This window comes from Amblyomma americanum, chromosome 2, assembly GCF_052857255.1.
Source record: "Amblyomma americanum isolate KBUSLIRL-KWMA chromosome 2, ASM5285725v1, whole genome shotgun sequence".
In the NCBI taxonomy this organism is placed as follows: Eukaryota; Metazoa; Arthropoda; class Arachnida; order Ixodida; family Ixodidae; genus Amblyomma; species Amblyomma americanum.
In genome coordinates this window covers 34,402,583-34,418,456 of record NC_135498.1, presented here as the reverse complement: position 1 = coordinate 34,418,456, position 15,874 = coordinate 34,402,583, and the positions used below count along the sequence as shown (strand labels likewise).

The window sequence follows — 15,874 nt, the reverse complement described above, 5'->3', positions numbered from 1 at the left end:
GTTTTGGTCCCAATTCTTACCTCCTATCATTTGCACCTTTGAAGAATGCTTGAGGTCAGCGTTGCACTCACACTGCCTGAGGCAGACAGTTGTATGCAGCCCATTGTCATTTGTGATGGTGGACAGTCCACAATGTGCCCTAGCAGACCACATAACTAAGCAAAATGATGACAATACAGTAAAACCTCGTTAATTCGAAATCGCTTAATTCGAACTTCCGGTTAATTCGAACTGACGGCCGGGTCCCGGCAAAGCCCTGTGTATTTCAATGGGTCAAAACTCCCGATAATTCGAATATGCCGGTATCCACGTCGGTTAATTCGAACTAGGCGCCGATGGCTGGCATTGCTCCTCGCATATAGAAGTCACCTCGTAGCAAATACAATGCGCTGAAAATTTAAAAAAATGCAGAATGATGAGAAAAAAAAATAAGCCAGCACGCATGTCAGCACGCACGAGGTGAGACGTGAATTTCGTTGCCCGAACCAACCCTCCGGTGCATGCCGTAGCAGGTTTTCGCTGCCGGAGCGTCGAAGCATTGGCTTGTCTATTTTTGGCTGACGCGCGGTCACGCGGGTAGCCACCCTACCGCGGGCGCCGCCTATGCTCCGGCCACGGTGGCTCCGGCGCAAGCCGTTGCAGCAGGTCAACTAAAGGACTACCTTGCCGATTACTCGCTCAGCGATGTGTTCAATGCAGATGAAACCGCGCTTTATTTTAAGTTGCTGCCGAACAAGAGTGTCAGTTACAAAGGCGACACGTGTTCAGGCGGGAAGAGAAGCAAGGAAAGAGTGACGGTGTTGGTGTGCGCAAACGCGACTGGCACGGAACGGTGCCGCTTGCTAGTTATAGGCAAAGCAGCGAAGCCTCGCTGCTTTAAAAGGCTAAAAACTCTTCCTGTTGATTATACTTTGAACAGAAAGTCGTGGATGACGCGAGCAATTTTCACGGATTGGCTGCGCACACTCGACAGGAAGTTCGCGGCACAGAACAGGAATGTTCTGTTGTTCGTCGACAACTGTTCAGCCCATTGCGACATCAGCGTACTGAAGGCGATCCGTCTGGCATTTCTGCCGAAAAACACTACGGCTGTGCTGCAGCCTATGGACCTTGGGGTTATTAAAAACCTCAAAACACTGTACAGGCGCCACCTCCTAGAGCGGATTCTTGTGTGTATGGACAGCGGCAAATCGTACGACGTCAATCTCCTCGGAGTCTGCCACATGCTGGCAACATCGTGGAATGCTGTCAAGGCGGACACAGTCGCGAACTGTTATCGAAAGTGCGGCTTCATTGAAGGCCCAGAAGCCTGCAGCACGGCAGAGCTGGATGCTCAGTGTGATGACTCCGTCGCGCTGCACCCTGCCTACGCTGCTTTATCGGAGGGTGTTGACTTCCAGAGCTTCGTAGACGTTGACAGCGGCGTGGAGACATCGGGGCCGTTAAGCGATGCCGAGATTATTGAAGCGGCCTGCGGTGACCAGATGCCGCACAACTCGGGCGCGGCGAGCACAGCTGACAGCGACGACGAGTCCGACGGAGGCGACGATCCATTGCCACCCCCGAGTGCATGTGAAACAGCGTCAGCACTCAATCTGGCTGCGCGCTACTTCTCCGCCGATGATAATTCGGACGCTGCGTTGGAGCTGTTGGGCAAGTTGCAGACGATGCTTGTCGAGTCACGGCAAAGAAAACGAAAACAAATGCGCATCACCGATTATTTTTCTCTTTGATATGCTTTGCCAATCTGCTGTTAATAAACATGTTTTTGAAGCATAGTGCCATATTTAATCATTAAGCTTGCTGCTTACGCGAATGCATTTTGATGTTAGCTCCAACCGCATAAACAAATTAACTTTATTTCCTTCGACATTCGGGCTCTATGATTTTAATTCGCGCAATCGCCCGCCGCAAATGTGTAGTAGCGCGTAGTAAGAGATAACGATCTCAGATATGCCTGTTTTAGCTTCGGCCCGTGCTGCCGGGCGTGATGGCCGCTTTTTTTAGCGCCCGCTCGTTAATTCAAACTCCGCTTAATTCGAACAATTTTCCGGTCCCCCTCGAGTTCGAATTAACGAGGTTTTACTGTAGCAGGGGTGATAATGTATGTGTCATAATAGTTTCCCTGAAGAATGTTTGTTACTGTAATGCCTAATGCATGTAGCTGCCTCGATCAGAAAGTATACCGCGATTTCTTGTTTGCACTTTGTACCGAGGTTTCAAGTGCACTTTAGACCACTGCGATGCAGGGGGCGTTCATCTCAACTGTTATACTGATTCTGACCTTCCTGAGCAGTGTACACTGAAAATTGTCATCGTGTCATTATACTATGCTGTAAACAGAGTGGGCAACATGTGGAATTGGGTGCAAATGCCTCCTACATCTAGACATTTTTGGGCAGTGTGAAATTGAGGGACAACAGTGACAGCAGCACCATGCTCAGCCATGTTGGCTCATGACGTCAAAAGGTAGCCACATTTCAGCCTTTACGTCTGCCTCTCATCAGCAATTTCATGCAGCGTCACAAGTGACGTTCGCTGAGGGCCACCTTGGCACCGAACCTCATCAAGCGCTGTGATTTATCTTTCCGCCATTTCGAGGTTTAATCTACACACTTGAGTCTGTCTCTGCACAGTGGCAAATGGTCACACAGCAATTATCTTGCTCTCGTCCACAGTGACCTTGATGAAGATGGCGTTGTCTCGGATGTAGTGGCACTTTTTGAGCATTTCGTGTGACACAAAGCGCGGGAAGCCGAAGCCCAGCGCATCCGGCTCGCGGCTGGGCCGCTGGAAGTTCTTCCACGTCGGGTCCGGCACGAAGCTCTCGACAATGTGGCAGGCCTTTTCAGGCGTTGACGGCTGGTCGAGCAGTGCGAACGACACCGTATGCGCGAAGGGCCAGGGCAGCAGCGAGTCGTACTCGCCCGGCAGCAGCTTGATGTAGACGGAGAGGTGTGTCGACTCCCCGGAGCCGTTTCCGTTGAGGAAGAGCGTGGCCATGAGCCGGTAGCCGTAGGGGCTGGTGCTGAACGGCGGGCTGCAGATCTCGAGGCCCCCTTCCTGGGCCTTGGCCTCGGCCATCTTGTGTGAGTAGTCAGAGATCTTCCAGAGCAGCGTGCCCGTGGTGTTAGCCACGAGACCATGGAGTGCCGTGCGCAGCGCCGATATCTGCTGCTGCTGTCGCGACACAATGCCGCAGAGTAGCCCTAGGTGGCTCTTGCTACTTTCCTCCAGATGCTGGTCAAGGGCGAACTGCGAACCCTGCGAAGAAGAGGAGCAGCAGATGTTAGGATGCTGCTGAATAAAGCTTCTGCACGCCATGCATGTATACAGAGATTATTAGCTTGGGCAGAAAAAATAAAAGTGCCCTGCCTGATGCCATGTATAGTCGGACACAAGTCAAGGACGCAGCGGCAAATGCCCCTCAAAGGAGACCCGTCAGCCAATGGCATCAACAATGATATGACATCGTGGTTAACCCCTTTACACCTGCTAGTGTGACTTTGCAGGTGGATGGTAAGTGCAAGACGATTAATCGTGACGTAACGATCGGTAGACTCCATTGGCTGGGAGGCCTTCTTTGAGGGGCATTTGTCACTGCGTTTTTCTTGTATCAAACTCTAGAGTGGAGATATTCGCGACGTGCCATGGAGTCGAACAAGAAAGGTGTTACAGTAAGGACTAACACCCTCCTTGCTACAATCGTGCAGCTAAGATGTCTAATGGCTTGCGTCTCGGGCAAGAGTCCTGAATGGCTAACTGTGTTTTAAACAAGCGCCAAAAGAATTTTTCATACGCTCACATACTTTATATTCACTCAGCGAGGATGCATGCTGCGAAGTGCAGGTTGCTTGTCATGTTCATTTCGTGAATGGTAGCAGTAGAACGTTACCATGCCGTTCAGTGAAGTTGCCACAGGTTTAGACAAAGGATTGTGCCCCCGAGAGTTCCATACAACATGCACAGTAAAGTGTGACCCACAGGACGGGATGCAAGCATGCATGCAAGGGCATGAGACGCGCCATCACCTTGAACTTGCAGCCCAGATCCTTAAAAACGCAACCCACAGCCGCGGCAGGGCAGAAGTCCTTGAGGTGGTGCTCGAGGTCCTCGCGCGGGATCTTGGTCGTCTCACACTGGTGGCACTGGACCAGGTACCGCGGGCACTTGGGAATGTGGTTCTGCAAGCAGCACCAAGAGCTCTTTTAGGCCTTTCAGGTGCACCATTGCTAACTTGCACTATATTCTCGCAATTTCCCTGTTTTAATGTAAGTGCCATGGCCAGTTGATGCAAAGCAGGAGGTTTTGCACTTCCATCGAGCAGCCGTGTAAGTGCGATAGATTCAGCTATCACGCAATGCAAAGAAAACAATTGGGTGCATTCTGGTTTTAATGTATGATGCAAGTTTGCTCATCTAAGCACACATTGAAGTTACAACGTATAGGGGTGTCGGTCCCATTTTTGGAACTATATATGCGGGGTCAACTGTTGAACAGTTTGAAGGTAATCACTTCAGGCTTACCCAGCCTGATTAAACTGCTTTAACATGATTTATTTACGCAAGAAGGCTGCAACAAATGCATAAGTTCAGCAAGCCGAAGGATTCCCCTATCTTGCACTGCCATGTTTGTAGCGGACTAAGTGACCATCACGGCAAAAACAAAAAAATTGTTCGTCCGTTTTGGCCGGAACGAACATAACCTTTAAATTGCGATAGACTGTACATACGCACAGTACGTCAACCCTGTGGCACTAGGCTAGATTCACTGTAAACTCCCCTGGTCTCATTCCAAAACTCGGTGTGGATAAATGGATGGTCTTTCCTCTACCTTTTTTTTTCTATTTTGCTCTACAGTTTTCGAGCGATAGCTACATTACGGTAGCATTTCGAGCCTTAAGCGTGGCGGCGCCGCCACCCGGTGGGTGCGCCGCCACGCTATCACGTGGTTGGTCACGTTGTGCGAAGCAGCTGCCGGCGGCGCCGTGGCTGATCACGTGGTTGGTCACGTGACCAAGTTCCACTCGGACAGCTGTAGCTATCGCGTCACTTCAAGTTTAACCATAGCTAAACCGCCACCAATTTTTTTTTAACAGACGTAGGGGGACCTTTCATGACGTCGCTTGTTCATTCTACGATCCGATCAAGTTCTGATGCACGAAACGAACCTTGAGTGTGTCGAAGACGAACTCCTTGCGGCAGTAGGGGCAGGGCACGAGCCGCTTGGTGCAGTCGTTGGTGCGGTGCTCCTGCAGCAGCCGCCGCGACACCTTGACGCCACATTTGTTCTCGCAGTAGACGGGCTCCAGGGGGCATTGGCTCGCGTGCTGCGCATATCGGGATAAACAGGCATTGCACGGAATATCAGTCTGGGTGCACTCACTTGGGGGAACATGGTTCACTATGGATAACTTGGCCATTGTCAGCCATCATAATTGGCATGGAAGGTATGCTCTTATTCTCTCCCAAGGGGGCTTCTTCCAGCTTATACTTGCTGGAACTGTATGAAATTTGCTTTCAGAAGCTTGGCTTGAAGATGCATAGATATGCCAATTCCATTTCCCAGTACTATATTCCGTTTCATACATCAGGTGCAGCGCTGTGAAAGGTACGGAAGTAGTCCGGACGGGAAAATAAAGTGAGGCGTGTTGCTCCGCGCTTGTTCTGTGCCCGGGTGGTCTATGGCACGAGGAAGCGACAGCGTGTTGTCAGCAATAACAGCGCATTAAATCAAGATCATGTTTCGCTCACCAGAAATAACGCACTACTTTTTGGTCGCGGATGCAGGCGGTGCAAGCAAGAGCGCCAGTTTTGACAGCGTTGCACATGATGTTTGAGCACCCTGGAATCTTAGCCGCCGAGTGACCGTAAACTAAAAAAAAAAGGGGGGGGGGGGGGTGTTGTGGTATAGCTAAAGCTTGATAGTATGGTAATTTAATAAATTATCCAGGAACTTCAATACAAGCTTCCGTTCCATATATTTTGCTGCGATATCACAAATTTGGGTACTGTGCGAACATGGCCGTTTTTTTGTTGCTGTCGTTGTTTTGCGGCATTTAACATACCTTATGACTGTCCTACATAGATGCGCACTGCTCGCGAGGCCAGCTCACGATGGAAATCGAGGTTTTCGTGGAGTAAAAAAAGCACGCCAAAGAACACCTTGCTAGGTCTTGACTGCACGCATACTTGCTGACGTTCCTTGTATACCGAAGTCCTCGTCTTAATTTTGCAGATGCAACAGCCATCATCAGGGAATGTTGTCCTATACTATGCTGCACTTCAATGGGTGCAAGTTTTTGCACATCTTTTTGTCGCCAGTGAAGCTGGAAACGTACCTCTCAGCCTTATGGAACACAGACTGGTCTGCCTATAGAAACGAGGTCTCCTATAGAGCTGGCGTCTTCCCTTCTTCTCTTTTAACGTACCAAGTTGCGCGACACACACTGACACGCGCGTGCCCACACAAAAGAACAGCACGGTGTCTTGTGCGCGCAGAAGATTGCCTTCAATCGGGGCCAACTTGACCTCAATCTCTACAATTCAATCTCGGCCTCTTAACCGCCTAAGAAGCGCGTCAACCTTGCGAAAAACGCTCGTGCATTGAGCAGCACGATTCTTCGTCCGCAAGGACGGACTCGTCTAAATGCTTGTTCCCCTGCCTTGTCCACGTCATTTCCCTCTCCTTCGTCCGCCATTTGGTGAGCGACAAAGGAGCCGCGAATAGGCTCGCGGTGCCTGTACTTTCATTCACGTACACGAGACGCACGCCGGGGCAGCGCGCATGCATGGAACGTGCGCGGCATTCCTTGCAGGACGAAACGGATACGCCGTGTTCTTCGCACGGCACTCAGTGTACACGCGCCGGTCATGCGTGTCGCTATAGCTTCCCCGTGTGTACACGAGAGCCTCTCGGCGAAGATGCCCACCGCGGTCGGAGGTAAAAACAGGGCCCGCTTTTCTGTTTGTTTGTTTTCCTTGTCTTCCACTGAACGCATTGTCGTCGTCCAGCCGAAAGAACATGTGGATGACAGGGGTCACGCAGCATCGGCGCTGGGCCCGCCCCGTGCCCGCCGAACTCCTTTGTGTTGTCCCGGGAACACACGGCGTCGTGACGCTACCGAGCGTTGACGAGGTTCGTCTCCTGGGAGAAAGCAACAGCGGGTCCATTGTGTGTCTATGAGCACACGTGAACGTCTCTCGACTGGTTGTTTTTCTTTTCTTTTTCGGTTGTGTCGACTAGCCAAACTGCTTCGTTGCCCCCACTCCCTCGGGCCCCCTCTTCCAGAGGTGCCAGCATCTCTACTTGGGACTGTCCCATTAGCGGACGTTCAACCTTGGAGTATATCGTGACCCTCATCATGGCTCAGTGAAGACGAGTAGATGGTAGTCAAAGGAGAGGGGGCAGTTTGGCGATGTCATCTGCATTGTTCCCGTGATAGTCTGGTGCACTCATTGTATCGGGCGTAATAAGCGTCGGACACGTGCGCACGCGACAGGACGCTTTCGCAGAATCGCCAAGTTAGCGCACATTCGCGCGGACGATGCTGTTATGAATATGCGCTTTGAGAAATAAAGGGTATAAAGGCGCACCATGCGAGCGTCCATGGTGAAACATTACCACGTGCGCTTCGTCTCTCCTTTGGCTCGATGATTTGCCCATGAATAATCTTCCTACATATACATGTATACCTTTTTGTGCACTTCGGCGTTGTTACTGCTTTCGCTCCGTCTTTTGTGCGGCTCTGGAGAGTGTCACGAATGAAGGAAGTCCTTATAAGTTCGCCGTCATTTGTTTGGCCTGCCGTGCGTTACAGTGGTCGGACCACATAGGACCACCGCGGTGGTTCCTGCTTACCGCCAAAAGCAAATAAGGCTGCGGCTATGGGGAACCTGCGCTGCCAAGGTGGCACTGCAATTGTTCCGTTCGGTGACTCAAAACTGCTTTTGTCAGCTGCTTGGGCAGCTGCAAACGCGATAACACATTCTGCGCGATTAGATACCCGCGTTTGGCTGACAGCATTCATTGCCTAGCTTCTATCGGCGTAGCCCAGATAGCTGACGCACGGCACGTGCACCTTCGACAGAGCGCGGAGGCTCACGCCAATAAGCGCCTGAAGGTGGCGCGGAAAAGTACTGAGTACTACCCAAAACTGCTTGCTTTTCTCGCTAGGCTGTGTGTTATGGCGCTGCAATCGGCACCGCAAACTTCAGCGCAAGTTCCCCATAGCGGACACGAATGGCTCGGGCGTAGTTTAAGAGAGGAAGTAAAACGAGAAATTGGGTTTTCCTGACAGCGCGAGACATATGCTGTCGTCCTCAGCTTGTTTGCATTGGAGTTACGGTTGTCGAAATAAAGCGCGCGCATGTGCTTTACGTTCGTTGTTACGCGTATACGCACCAGCGTTATCGTTCCCGTGTTTGTAAAGCGAGTCTCGCGAATCTGCCTGATATGACTGTCCGGCCACACTATCTTTAGCCGTGCAGTTGAGAGTGTAGCTGGACTGCACTGGGCTTCGCGGTGCTTTCTCTTACTGTGTTGCGTGTTTCCTTTACAGTACGTGCTGCTTGCGCGTTGCTTCTTCGTGGCACGCCACATTGTTGATTGCCTGCCGTTACGGCCAAAGGAAGAAAAAAAGCACAGAGCGAAAGATAGAAGGAAAGAGAAAGCAAATTTGGAGAAAGGCACGTCACGCACCGTTTTCTTGAATTGCGACGTCACGTATACGGCGGTCGCACGCGGTCGTTAACGGGTTAAGTGACGCGTGCAAGAGGCGAGCAGCAGCCGGGGGTCGCACGGTGCGGCCATAGACACGCGAATACGGCCTCCTCTTAAAACGCTTCGTCGTTTCTTCCGCTGACGCGCCTTAGAACGCACCCCGCGTGGTGTGAAAGGAGGATTCGATGGCAGTTCGGCAGCACTCATCGGCATAGGTGCCGGCCGGCCCGCTCATTTGGCCTCTAATCGGCGGGCCCATTATGGGGCCTCAGCGGCGGATCGCTTTTTTCGCCACACTATTCGGCAACGCCTGCTGTATAGTGGAAAGCAGCTGGCTTCACTCCACACTACAGCAGGCCAACACTTGTGTATAGTTCGGAGCATTGTGTGTGCGTGTGCATGCGCGTGCGCATAGACATAAAAGTAACTACTAGGATGCCAGATGTGGCGTATCATTAGGAAAAGTCTGCTCATTGTCTATCTCTTGCACCGAAATAGTCGGGTATCTAAGCTGGCCTCCAGCAGCGTTGTCTATATATACATGGCTTGCACTGACGTCGTAGCTGGGAAGCCTGGGATACTGTTCCGCCATGTTGGTGCAGTCGCAGCGGCCGTGGTGCACTTGATGCAATTCGCGCGTACGGTGTACTTCGACGGCGTTGCGATGGTTATCTGCGCTGTTGTTGGATGCTCCAACCGCACTTGTTGGGCGAAATCAACAAACACAAACTTTTTTCGTCTTCCAAAGGTCATCGAGCATCAAGGTGACCGTACGAAAGCTTTATGCGCGAAGCGACGGGAGGTGTGGCTGGCTCGTATAAAACGTGCCGCTCTCAACACCGAAAGGACGGGCATACGTGTTTGCGGCGCCCACTTCGTAAAAGGTAAGTTCGTTGCATATGCACAGTGTTTATTTAGGTGCATGACGTACAAGCATAGCGGAAAATCTCATTTTAAACAAATTTTTCTTGCACTTTGTAGGCAGACCATCAAAACTGTGGGAGGAGACGGGCCCGGACTGGGCCCCTACGCTTTTGCTCGGCTACAGCGCAAAACATGGTGATCCCGGTCGCCACGCTCGCGCGGCAAGACGACGGACCCAGACACGCGCGGCTCAAGCGGAGTGTCAGGCTGAGGAGTCGGGAACAATGGAGGCTACGAATCCAAATTAACATTGGGCACATCTCTGCGAAGGCACACGTCACTGTCGATCTTGTCGTGCTACCGGACCGTCGAAAACGGCAACAGCGATGAGCTTGATCACTTAATGCGGGCCATAGTGCGCGACGCGACAGGCGAGACCTAAATTGTTGGTCGACAAATCTGTAGCGAGCGATAACAATCTCTCCACGCATGACCGTTTCTTTTTTGCGCAATAACTTGTTGGGTTTCCAAACTAAGATAAACCAGCAACGGTTCCTTTCATATGCCCATAAAAATAGAATAACTCGTGATTTAATCTGAAGTCGTCCAGGTTCAGTACATATGAAGAAATGAATCACTAGCCTGACAGTTTGTAAACAGTTCTTTTTAAAACTTTACTGAGTGATTGCTTACACTCAGTCACTTGTGGATTTAATAACCGTTATTTCTTTACTCTAATCCTTACAAAGATCAATGCCCTGCGGCTTACCTCTCCAAGTAGAAGCACCTTGTTCCCTTGCAGCTGTTTTGCCGACAGTCCCTTCACCCAGCCGCTAGTGAAATAATTATGCGCCTCGGTGGACTTAAACGCCTTCATTTCTTCAAGGGTCAGAAAGCTTGCAGAAAAAACAAGGTAATTGACGATGTCACCGTAACAAATCTCTGGAAATATGTCGACATCGCTTGTGTCCGTTCCCGGCCACAGCATGAACGGGTCGATATTATCGCAGAGACGCACTTTTTCCGCATACCGAACGCGCTCCGACCCCGTAAGATCTAAGCGGTAGGTAGCGTCTAAAGGCTGCTTACTGAGAAGCGGCGGCATGCCACACAAAAGGCAACAAAATTGCACGTGTTACCACTAGCGAGGAAACGCGTGCGATACGCACTCCACCGACTCCGCACAGACTGCACCAACATGTCCGCCGCAGCGCGCGCCGCCGGACGTGACGTCACATGCAAACCATGTATACACTCACTTCTACTCCTTGGTAGACAAAGCATTCCGTGGAACAATGTGACATCACTCAGCAAAAGGAAAAGCGCTGCTTCCTGAACGAGGAGGTCTCGTATATAAGCCGCACCACGTACCCCGACCAACTTCATCATGGCAGCCCGCGGCAACTCCTCAAGAAGCAAGAATTGAGGCGCACGCCGCTGTGGACGTGTACATGATTTGTCTTCCGACCATCGTGTTTATATATGCTCGCAAAGCTTAGAGCGGCATCTTCTGACGCTGCTATTTGTACACCCTCGCGCACAGCTACACGTCGTATACACGGGCACCAGCAGCGGCCACAGTTGTTGCGTAACACGCGCGACTGACTGACGCGTCCTTCCTTCGCGCCGAGATTCATTCCTTGCCGAGTGCTGGCGCCGTCTGCAGCCCTCCGCGTGGCTCCCGCCATCCGTCTTTCTTTTTTCCCCTTCATGGGCGACTCACGAGCCTCAAGCAAGGGGGGACAGATGGAAGCGAGCGACTGCTTGAGGGCTTCCGAAAGCGGCAGCCAGCCGGCCACGCACGCCAGCAGCAGGCGACTGCGTATACTTCTGGGCTCGTCGCAAAGCGTCGCTGGGTCTTCGTCGTCTTGCGCTGCATCCAACCCCCTGCCTAGCGCAGCATCGTCGAAACAGCTGGTCGGCTTTCTCCTTTACTCTCTCCGTCTGGCCACGGCCAAGCCAGGAGGCTACGCGATTAAAAATAGGCGCAGCACCCGCCGCCATCGCCCCCTTCTGGGTAATCTGTACTCGCTGTCGCTGTTGAATGGTTTGGTGCCGCTTCGTTTTCTTTTTTTCTTTTTTTAAGGAATAGATGTACACATCGTTTTGCAGAACATGTCCTCCGTATACATGTTCGCGTGCATGGGATCCTGCTCTATACCCCGCATGCTGATGTCGAAAGCTAAGAGGCGAGCTCGAATGGCAGCATTCGAGTTTTACCGACCGAGTGGGCGGCAGTGAGCCCCTCAGAAACAGAAATCCTCTGTGTTTTCGGTGTGTCGTTGCGCCTCCTTAGTTAGGGTTCCGGGCGCTTGAGACAATGCTGAAATCGCCGTCTTTCTGGTGCACAATAAGTTTCATGCCTGTACCGGGGGAGGTATCCCGATGCCTTTTGACGCGTAATACGTATTACGGATAAGTACCCAGAGGTTCCGCACAGGAATGACGTTACAAACTGCCGAACGTGCAGCCGCTGAGACTTGCATCTCGTAAGATCTGAATTACGTAAACGCTTTCTTAATTGCGCACACCAAAATTTCTCGGCCCGCCTCTATTGGCCATATATTTACCATGTTATAATAAAAATTGATGAACACGTGACGAAAACAGTTCTTTTCTCTGTGCCATCAAGCTGCGCTGCTGTCTACCAGCGAAGAAACTAAACGGCTTCTAAAAAACAGAAAAAAAAAATTCGTAGCGGCGCGTCTCTCTTGTGCGGACAACGCCCCCGTGTGTGACCCGTCCCCATTCACAGTAAACGCCTTGTTACGCGAGAAAGCGCTCGCTGGCGTCTCCCTTCTTATATTAATCGAATGAGTCACTGTGAGAACACTTCGGAGCGCTTCTCCTTCAAGTTGCCGGCAGCGTCTGAGTGGCACGCAGACAGCGAGCAACGCCTTTCGACCAACGGGACCAGCCGTGCCGTTCGGCTCATGTGCATTCAGCAGGGAGCGTTCCCAGAGGAGCTATTCGCTGATGCTGACGGGCCTGTTGTGCATTGCTGGGAAGAAGAAAAACGGGCGCCATCTTGTGACATACGATAGCAGCCCTCTCGGAGGACATTAGGGGCGCAGGCATGCGCTTCCTCGTCGTCTGCTGCATTCCGCGCGTATACGATGTCCTCGGCGGAAACCTCCGTTCCCGGCTGCTGATTCATGGCTGCCAAATGACGCCGAGCCCAGAAATGTCTCTCTGGTGGTTTTTTTTTTCATCTGGGCTGGCGTGAAAGCACGGAGTCCTCTCAGACTGCAAGCGAAACCGAGCAAGAAAAGACGCGAGAGGGGGCTGGCAAAACATCCGAGTGTTACAGGGTGAAGAGTAGGATGTCAACGCTCGCACAGGCATGCACGCATTCGCGCTCGCTCGCTCGCTCACTCACTCACTCACTCACTCACTCACTCACTCACTCACTCACTCACTCACTCACTCATGAATGAATGAATGAATGAATGAATGAATGAATGAATGCTCATATGTATAGTCTTACATTGCTGTCAAAAAGTGCATCATGTGGTGAATGAATTCGAAACATCTAATACTGAACCTCATTACGCGCCTTTTCGAGCCCAATTATCGACGCTACGGCCATACGAGATGCAGTGCAGGATAAAAAAAAAAGATGCATCTGAAGAGGTGGAATGAGCAGATTTGCGAGCAGCGTGGAGACTTTCTAACGTTGCAAGTAATAAAGGCACATTCAATTCGTTATTCCGCACATAATATGCAGCTAAGACTAATCCGCCAAACCAGCCATTCTGTAATCTATTGTGTGTTCGTATTTTCGGGCAACGCCTGCAAGGGATTGAGCCAGGACGGCGCCCTAATTGCATCTGGAGGACAAAAAGGCTGGGCGAGCTGGACAAAAAGTATGGTGCGGCAGCCTAAAAAGAATGTAAACAATTAAGCCCCTGCCTGTGCCACTACGTATAACAGGCTGGGCGAGCTGGACAAAAAGTATGGTGGGGCAGCCAGAAAAAGAATGTAAACCAACAGGCCAGCTGGACAGTATGACATCTGTCTGGCGCTTCTTAAGTCAGAACAAGCCTTTCTCGGTGCACACACTGTCACATGCACATATGGTAAGCGATGGCCGGTCGGACATTCGGTCGTAAAGTTCTGGCCAAGAAACGAGGAGGGCGTTGCTGCATGGGTGAACGTTCTCGCACGCTTATACGCTCGCATGGCCGCAACAGCTGAGAGCTGCCTTGACTTCGAGACCAGCCAAGGGCGACCGACGTGTCTTCCTCTCGGAGCAGCGGCGCATCACAGGCCACTTCCTGAGCATCCTCAGCTTCCTTCCTTCCTCTCTTCCCGCAGCCTCATCACTGCTTCGTATAACACACTCCAGGAGTCACCGGCGCCCATGCAGCGAAACGCTCTGTGGAGCCGGTAACACTCGTGCCAGGGCAGGCAGGAAATTCATTACTGCCGCTTGGCTGATCATGCCACGGCAGAATTTTGCAAGTGCCTGTGTGTACTACGCTCATGGGGGACTAGGATCGCTGGTCGCACTAGCGTGCAGCCGCTGGCCACATGCGTATACGGGCGCGAAGCGTGTTAGCCGCTGGTCTCGCTTTCTTGGTAGCCAACGAACCGCTCAGCGCAGTTTCTGCCAAGGTATGCATCCCAGCCCCGCTGGACTTGCGTAGCAACAGCACGTTCATGCATTACGCGTCTCTGAGGTGCTGGTCCATATGTTTCATGCCGCTGCACGGGTGTCAGCTGTCTCCAAACTTTCCTATAAGACGGAGCCCCGGACTAGAAGCACCACCCTGGACATCACGTAGAACACCCTGTAGAAATAAGCTTGCTACTACGGTCGAACCACGCTATAACGAAACGGTTTATAACGAAGGAATGACGATTCCCCTGGGAATCTCGGTCAACACGCGCTATAACAAAGCTGCGGCTACAACGAATTGCCGGCACCTTCAACTTGGTTATAACGGTGTTCATCTTTACTACTACTACTACTACTACTACTGTTACTACTACTACTACTACTACTACTACTACTACTACTACTACTACTACTACTACTGCTGCTGCTGCTGCTGCTGCTGCTGCTGCTGCTGCTACTACTACTATACTACTACTACTACTCCCAAGAAATGCCCGAAAAGGCCCACTTGAGGACCCAGTTACTGCAGATTCCACGTGCAGCATTAGGTAAATAAGACTTCCGGAAGCTTCGTCTGCTTGCCCGTCAGGAGGGTAACCCACAGCCAAGGGGGCTCACATTGATGACAATCTGTCTCTCCCTGACACTGACTAAACCCAACATGGAGGCAGGAACTCGTCGCCCACGGAGCTATTCTGGCATTCCTGGCGGCACGGACGCCAGTGTTCCCACACACGCGACCACTATGCAAGACTCGAAGCACGGAACTTTATGGGTGGCGTGCGTGCTCTGAATTGTCCGCCTATACACGTGCGTGCGAGGCTGTTGCGTGTTCGCCGTGTCGTGGTGCTGCCCGTCTTGCCGAGCTCCTCTCTCTCCGTTGTAATGGCGGCCATCAAAGTAAGCAGTAACCCGTGGAGAGAGTAGCCGTCGTCACGACCGGACTACCAGCAACAGCAAGCAGCCTAAGCTCGGGCCATCAGGCTTTTTTCTTTGACCGAAGCCAGCGGCGTGCATCCGTGCTTGCACGCGCTCCCAGTCCAAAGCGTGTCCCGCGCACGTTCTGTGCGAGCCGCTGCTTGTCTCGTTGCTGATTGCGATGCATCGCTGCTCTTGCTCGCTTCGCGCGCACCTTCTTTCACAGCGGCGCCCTCGTTTTGGCGCGGTTTTTTCTGAACAAAGATTGCGTCCGAACTTTTTCTGCTTCCTCTTGACTCGCCTTGGGCAACGCCGCATCATTCACGGAAGATAGACCTATACGCGTACTACGCTTTCTCTGGCGCCTTCATTTCCGCCACGCAATTTATCTCCTCTATTTTCCTTTCATCCTTTCGCTATAAATTCTTGTTGCCCCTGCATCGTATACTTATTTTGGTTCATAACTGTACTTTTTTTGTTTACTTCGTTTTGCGCGCGGAGTTACGGGTTGTATAGGACCTGCAGTTGGCACACTGGACTGTTGCTAAGCGTAAGATCCTGGCCCTCCAAGTGCCCGCAATAATTATCTGCACTTCTGGCACGGCACTTCCTAGCCCTATCCTCTGTATCGCCTTTCTTTTTCAACTCCTTTCGCTGTAATGTAGTCATAGTCACTCTTTTCGTTCACCGACATTGTTCTGGCATTACTACTTTAATTCCAATATTACTGTCGCAGCATAAATTTTCGGT

The 15,874-nt window shown here is 51.6% G+C and overlaps 1 protein-coding gene across 2 annotated transcripts in view; it reads right to left on the bottom strand.

Annotated features, from left to right (window-relative positions):
* Positions 1-2,094: 2,094 nt before the first annotated feature.
* Traf4 (TNF receptor associated factor 4) overlaps positions 2,095-15,874 on the bottom strand; it is a 67,179-nt gene continuing 53,399 nt past the window's right edge. Inside the window, exons 2-4 of one of the 2 annotated variants that reach the window (XM_077653789.1) lie at positions 5,171-5,329; positions 4,032-4,184; positions 2,095-3,264 (exon numbers count right to left, since the gene is read on the bottom strand). In XM_077653789.1, the coding sequence (XP_077509915.1) occupies positions 2,647-3,264; positions 4,032-4,184; positions 5,171-5,329 (930 nt within the window). In that variant the 3' untranslated portion in view covers positions 2,095-2,646. The remainder of the gene's footprint in view (positions 3,265-4,031; positions 4,185-5,170; positions 5,330-15,874) is intronic. The other variant, XM_077653790.1, reaches the window with a different exon arrangement.